Source organism: Rhea pennata, chromosome 1 (assembly GCF_028389875.1).
Source record: "Rhea pennata isolate bPtePen1 chromosome 1, bPtePen1.pri, whole genome shotgun sequence".
In the NCBI taxonomy this organism is placed as follows: Eukaryota; Metazoa; Chordata; class Aves; order Rheiformes; family Rheidae; genus Rhea; species Rhea pennata.
Window position 1 is genome coordinate 87,418,565 of NC_084663.1, and position 7,669 is coordinate 87,426,233.

General features: G+C 41.0%; 1 protein-coding gene across 1 annotated transcript in view; it reads left to right on the forward strand.

The window, feature by feature from the left end:
• TBX15 (T-box transcription factor 15) overlaps nt 1–5,117 on the forward strand; it is a 103,511-nt gene extending 98,394 nt beyond the window's left edge. Inside the window, exon 8 of the mRNA XM_062571491.1 lies at nt 4,333–5,117. Within this exon, the coding sequence (XP_062427475.1) occupies nt 4,333–5,117 (785 nt within the window). The remainder of the gene's footprint in view (nt 1–4,332) is intronic.
• Nucleotides 5,118–7,669: the final 2,552 nt, after the last annotated feature.

Below are 7,669 nucleotides of genomic sequence, written 5' to 3' on the forward strand. Positions count from 1 at the left end.
ACCCTTGAGGCTGCATATGTTTGGATTTGCAGTTTTTTTCTGAAATTATCCTTAACACAGTCTTAGTCTAGGTAAAGGATTTATATGTAACATATAAGAAGAAAACACTGTAACTGATGCTTTGAAGGTCACGTGACAGGAAGGAAAGAAGACCAGTCCTAAGCTATTTACAATGAAATTTTAATGGCAGTTCTTATTTGCATCTAAACGACAAGCTGTAGATGCATCCCTGATTCTTGTGGTCAGGTATTCAATACTGGCATGCAGCCAGCATTTCTAGACTGTGTTCACAAGAGGGAGTGCTGAGGTGGGGAAGGTTTGCACTCTCCATGAGGTTTCCCTGTGTTCCACTATGATTTAATTCTTTCTCTCACTTTCCGTCCTCAATAATGATTTTTTAATTCTCAATTTAGTTTAGGAAATTTGACCTTCCTCTCACTAGATCATTCTCCACTCCTTCTCTTTAGAAATGCTCCTGTCCCTTTGATAAGGTCTGTCCCAGTCATGACCTGCATGCCCAGAGAGCAGACTCATTTCTGGATGGCTCCAGGGCCTGGCTAAGCCCTAAACATAACAACATCAGGACACCGTGAGATAGCACACTTTTATCTGCCAGGCAGGGTGGGCCTCAGATCCAGAGGCTTTGACATTATAAACCTTGTATTTTGTATGAACATGTGACTTGTGAATTGCACATACCTGGGACTGATGTATGCAAGGCCAAAAATGATCCTCTGAAGATTGGACTTGGTGGTAACCAGATCACTTTGGACTCTTGATAAGTGTGGAGGTGAGGGATGCTATGACATTAATGGTAAATGATGTAGATGTTAGCAATTATTTCCAGGGACAGTAGTGGATAGAGAAAAGGAAGAGATAAGAATTATTGAGAGATTCATTTTGTTTTTCAATAAATATGGCTGTCACTGACTTAATCTTGATCTAAATATAGTCTTGTGTATCAGTTTAACTAGACTGGTTTATATCCATGCTTTCTGTTAAAATGACATACATGTCTGTGTTTCTGAGACTGTAGGTTGTTGTGGGTGTACTTGTTGGGCTTGCTGTCATCTCTACAGGTATTTGGCCAACTCAGTAACAACTCCAGTCCAAGCTGTAATTTCGCAAAGGTCCAGGTTGCACCTGGCCCAAACTACTGCTTTCAGCAAAGACAAATTAGAAATATAATTGAGAGCAGAGTAGAGCTATTTGCCTTTTAAAGAGGGTGAGCTGAGGTGGAGATTTTGTGCTGGTGGGCCTTGCTCTATGTTGTCACTCATTCTCCTTAAAAGTGTAAAGATTATTCTGTAAATGAACAGAAACTTTACTACCCTGCTTTATGTTCTACTGCAGTAAAAGTACTTTGTGTCCTATGCTTATGACTGAGATCTGTGGCAAAGTATTTTTTTAAAGGGAGTTATCAGATCTGGCATTTACTCCTGCCTATAGATCTCTTAGTCTCTTAGCTCCTGATTGTTTTGAAGTCAGGTGGGAAAAGAAGAAAATCTTTTTTTTTTTTTTTTTTTTTTTTTTTTCCATCATTCCTGGTTACTATGTTGTCTCTTCAGGTTTTTTGATTGGCTTTCAGAAAGAGATCATCTGAAATCTGCAATTCAGTGTTTCAATTTTGGAACACCGATAGTCAGTTAAGCAACACTTGCAGTTCCTAACCTGAGATCTCTGCCTACTCTTGCTCTGTGGAACCAAGACCTCAGTTATGGGTATTACTCTACCATAGACTCCTTAGCAGATGTTTAAAACCTAATGCTCCTGGTAAAGAGTATGCATGCTTCTCTCCTGCATACTTTTCTTAGGTTAACTAAGATATAAAGGCAGACTGAAATGAAATCCTTGCAGGTAATCATTTATTCTACATATTTTTTTGTTTCAAACAGATCGTAAAATGCTCACAAAGATATTTATTTAGGATTTTTTTTACTTACTGCTCATACACTGCCAGCAAATAAGTCATGATCTGAAGTTCATTCATGAAATATGTGGTGTAAAGAATAAAGTGAGTAATTACTATGCAGTGAGTTAAATACGTGACACTTCGTGTTGTACTTGTTTTGTCATTATGTGACTTCTGTATTTCTGGTGTTTGATAGATGAGCAATGATAAATGAACTCAGCTGTCTTTCCTGCCCTCTCTTTAGAGCAGGGCTAACAGAGGAAAATATGTGTCTACAGTTCAGCATCTGGGTTCAAACTCACCTTTATCAGCATTTCAACTAAAATGGACTTTGCAAAAAAAAAAAAAAAAAAAAAAAAAAAAAAAAAGCCTACTTGTAGAGAGGCACTGTTCCCTTCTGCCAATCCTGCTGCAGTTTTGACAACCTGTGCAAGAGAGCCAGGGTGAAGAGCTGGAGGAGGGTTAACATCTTAACTTACCACAACAGAATTCACAAGAAACTTTAAAAGACACACTTAAAGTGTGTCTTTTGCTATCAATCCAGAATCAGGAAGGAAATACAGAGAGTCTATGGTGCTGCTTGAAACTTGATGTTCCCTTTTCAATTCTAATGGACATTTGAGGCAGGGCTTTTCTTTTATACTTCTGATTGAATGACAGAATGAGTCAGCAGCTGAGGGTTGTAAGCAATAAATATTCATCCCCGTGGCTGATAATAGGAATGATTACTTTGACTTAGCAGTAACCCAAGAACACATATTTCTGTGATGCTGCCTGGGTTACCACAGCCAGTTCAGACTGTGCTTATCCAAGGTTTCTTTCTTCTTGTTTTTGGTTCTTGTCAAACCATTGTCAAACCTTTTTTTAAAATTATTTTCTCAAACTGCCTTTTCAAGCTGATGTCTCACTCAATTTCATTTCTGATGTGTTGGAAAGACTGATAAAATCTCAGTTGCGCTCTCACCACCACACACTTAAACAGAACTTGTTGTCCTTGTAGCATATCTCTTGGTCACTAGCGACATCCCTTCTCTTTTCATCACACAGCATTGCCTTCAGTTCCTCCCCTATTTTGCACCAGACCTAGACTGGTCTTAAAACCTGCTGGTTTTATTCCACATGGCTATCCTTTCCTCTTGCCCATCAATGTGCAGCCTTTGCCCTGGTTTTATTTCATTTACCCATTCTAACCCACTCTTTTCCAGAACCTTTGCCTCTCCCCTGGCATCTTCTAGCCTGTCCAAAATGCTACCTCATCAGTTGTCTTCATTGTTTCTCTGGTTCTATTGCCCCTCTACTCAAATCCCTTCACTCCTTTTGCAAGACCTTCCAGAGTAAATTGCCCTAAAGCAAAAAAAAAAAAAAAAAAAAAAAAAAAAAAAAAAAAAAAAAAAAAAGGCATGCAAAGAGAATCATAGAACAGAAAAAAAAAAAAACACTCCAGGAAACTGCATTCCTTTAAGCACAGAACTGGTTTTGCTGGCTGAGTGAAGTAACTTCCTCCAAACCAAAACCTTGCTTATAACAGTCTCTTCTCAATCTCAAAATTGTGCCATCATCTTTTTCATACTGTATATTTTCAATTTGTTTCTGTTCTTGGTGCTATTACATGGTATTCTAAAAAACATGAACATCATTGCTTTTACAAAACAATTAATTCTGTAATTTGTCACATAAAGAATATATATGATATTAACAGTATGCATATGCATATACTTCAATATTTTGTTAATAACATCAGCTATAGAACATATCAAGTATCTTTCAAAGTCAAGGTACATGCTTTAAAATCCTGACACATCCCCTTTACCTGCCCTGCAGAACAGGCTGTAGCTCGAAACTGTGCCCGTTCTTTTTAGTGATACTTCTAGCTTAAATCAATACTGCTGCACCGTAAGCTGTTCCAGAAAACTGTTGAATGGTGCAAAAGTCCAACATGCTTTCAGCCACTTCCTGCCGCAAGCCCCCAGAGCTGATGATAAAGGATGTTTGTAGCAGAGCCATGTAGCCTGCTGACTGGTGGTCTTCCTGGAGACCAGGAGAGAGGAGACGAGACTTTTTTAAAAGGGGGCACTAGATAAACATGCCTGGAAATTGTAGATCCTTTGACTGATGGAGCTGCGTTTCCTTGCAACTTTTTCCACTGACTTGAAATGTTCTGTGACACGCTTGCTTCCCTCTATTTTGAAAGGGAAGAAAACCACCATTTAAAAACAAAATTCTAGCAAAAAAGCGGCAGGAGAGATCAAGGGATGTTATTAATAAAGTGAGGGCCCTTGCCAAGAAAGGCTGAGTTTTCCGGTGGCCTTTTTACCGCCCTTGCTTCTTTTTTGAACTAAACTGTTCTTCTAATGAGACCATCTTACTTTGCATATGTGTTCTTGGGCTCTGAACATCATCCTGTGTGTTTTGTTTTCCAGGAGGCAGTACAGGTACCTCCCCAACAACCTCCAGCACGGGGACACCGTCGCCCTCTGCTTCCTCTCATCTTCTCTCTCCATCCTGCTCTCCTCCAGCCTTTCATTTGGCCCCCAACACTTTCAACGTTGGCTGCCGGGAGAGTCAGCTTTGCAACCTCAACTTGTCCGATTATCCTCCGTGTGCCAGGAGCAACATGGCCGCGTTGCAGAGCTACCCGGGGCTGAGTGACAGCGGGTACAACCGGCTGCAGAGTGGCACCGCCTCTGCCTCTCAGCCATCAGAGACCTTCATGCCTCAGAGGACTCCCTCCTTGATCTCAGGAATGCCTACTCCTTCCTCACTGCCCACCAACAGCAAGATGGAGGCATACAGTGGCCAGCTGGGGTCCTTCCCCAGCTCCCAGTTTCAGTATGTCATGCAAGCAGGCAACCCTGCCTCCACCTCTTCTTCCTCGCACATGTTTGGTGGCGGCCACATGCAGCAGAGCTCCTACAACGCCTTCTCCCTTCACAATCCCTACAACCTCTATGGATACAATTTCCCTGCTTCCCCAAGGCTGGCAGCAAGCCCAGAGAAACTGACCACCTCCCAAAGCACTTTACTCTGTTCCTCCCCTTCCAGTGGGGCCTTCGGAGAGAGGCAATACCTTTCGACAGGCATGGATCACGGGATGCACATGATCAGCCCTCCGTCTGGCAATCAGCAAACAGCCAACGCCTGTGACAACAGACAGTACGGTGCTGTTCAGGCCTCCTCCTCACAGATGTCTGTGCACATGGTCTAACAAGCGGCACATCTCCTTGAAATTGAAGGCAGTCGGACCTTCATCGTTTCTGTGGGCAAACCCATCCCCATACCTTTTTGCCTTTAACCTTTTAGTGGAACTAGTATTTTAATGATAAATACGAACACAAGCCGACTAAGTATGCGCCACAAAACCTCATGGAAAGCCTTGACTGACAGCCACCGTAGCTTGTAATCCGCGGCCTCCAGATCTGGCACAGAGCATCTGCTCTTTCTGGACATTGCAGAGAGAAGGGCTTTCAAGAGAAGCTCGAACGAAGCAACTGAATAGATAGTTTATGTATTAACTCTCAGCTAGTGGGAGCTCTTGATTCCAGCATGTGGAGGGAGCTGCATCCCTGTGCTGTCTCCTCCGGGTGTCAAAGAAAGGAAGTCTCATCCTGCAAAGCTGCACTGCCCATGAGAGGCCATAACTTTAAAGGCCTTCCCCTTCCTGGACCGCCCATCACTGCTGGAGCGGCTCAGCCCCTTCTCCCACTGTAGACAAAGAATGTTACTGCTGAGCTGGAGCTTTTTCTTTCCAAAGAGCTTTCTGCATTTTGACTATGATTCTGCCTGACTGACCATTTCTTTGCAAGAGTCGAGCTCGCCAGCTCCCAGCCTGCAGGCAGAGATGGGAAAGAGAGAGAGAGAGAGGGAGGGAGAAAGAGAAAGAGAGAGAGAGAGAGAAGTTTTAACTCACAAGTGAACCTCTGACATGAGCAGGGACTGATCTTCAGAAAGATGCACATGGGGAGAGGGGGCTCAGATCCTCTTGACATTACCTAAAATGATGCACAAAAAAAAAAAAAAAAAAAAAAAAGAAAGAAAGAACAAATGACAGTCTTTGTGTGCAACGTATATGTCCCACTCCACTCAATCGGAAGAAACTCTCCAGACTGAGCTGATGGGGAAGAGTGATGAGAAAAGAGAGCTCTGCTCTACAGCAGTACAGCCGGCCTCCCTCACCTTGCATGCAAGAGTTGCCATAGAAAACCATAAGCATTTCAGTAATAGTGAGGTCGAGTATTCTCCAGCCTCCCGCCTGCCACATGGTCTCAGTTTAACCATATAGATCATTGCCTTTTGACATCTTTCTTTTTTGTTTTTTCTTTTTTTTTCTTCAAATCCTTTAAAAATAAGAAAACAATTGTAGCTTGGTGCAAGCTATGCATTTAAGTTGTGTGAAAATGCAAATACCAAGTAACAGAATACAGATATTATTGAGATTTGTTGTGAGGTGTTGTAGATAAGTGTATTTATATGCCTAGTGGGGGATTCAATATTATGAATATAAAAGAGGGCAATAAAAATGGTATGTAAAATATGTATGAAGAAAAAAAGGTGTATAAAGATTTGCCCTATGCACGGAACTCTGTTTCTAAGTGCCAAGCACAGAATGCGCTAAATAAATCTTTGCAATTGTTCCCTTTGTGTCTTCTTCTGTCTGTGAGACTCCTTTGCTGGTTGTCTAGAGATACAAGTTCCAAAAAATCTGCCACCTATGTTTGCACAGTACATGAAATGCTTACACAGTGTCAAGTTGTGAAGGCCAGGTGTGGAGCTTAAGAGAACACAATTTTTTATGTGCATGTGTGTAGGAGTATTTCCAGGTGGACCACTCAGGAGGAGTGTGTGCAGCTACTGGCATCATAATCTATTTGTTGGGAAGAATCCACTGAAGCCATGATATTTTATATAACTGAAACCCGGAATATAGGTTGCAATCAGATCTCTTAAAATAAAAAAAAAGCTCTCTTAAGTGATCTGGTCAGCTTCAGAAATGGTAAACTGCAATGTTTTCTTTCACAGGGAGCTGTGTTACAATAAAAATAAAAATTCAGAGGTCTCAAAAAAATATTTTAAAATTTGAATGTTTGGGATCTGTAGGGTGCCTGCCTTCACAGGAAATGTGTCTTATGGACAGCTAGAGTTATTTTGATGGTCAAAGTCTAATAAAAAGCTCTTCAGATCCATTTTCATGGTTAATATTTAAAGCAATAGCTAAAAATGACAGTACAATTTGTATTTCTTTTTTAAATGTCATTTTGGGGTATTTGTCCGCTTTTCATTTGCATTTAATTCCTAGTAGGTGGTTGAGACATTAATACTAAAAGCAGCTGAGAAGCTGAAACCCTCCCAGATCTGGCTGTAAGACTTATGACTGTAATGTTTACAACTTTCCATGTGCCAATAAACTTTTTTCTGAATCAGAAAAGCACCAGGAAGATAGAAAGACTTTGAAAGATAAATTTTGCAAGCATTTTTTAATTTTTATTTTTACAGGGGAATATAAATATCCAAATACCATTTCCAGTTTTGTACCTAGTCTGTCTGAGTATTTTCTGGCTTTTACTGTGTCTGGCCTTGTATGCTTCAGAAAAGGGTTGGAGAGACTACAAGGGGCAAACATAACAGGATCTGTCCCTTCCCTTCTCTTCTGTTTACTCCAAATATGTAATTCTTGGTTTAATCTTGAAATAGGTAGTTTCACAGCCTTTCTAAAATTCTTTGAACACTCTTTTAGATATACTTTTGATTCTTCTCTTTGTT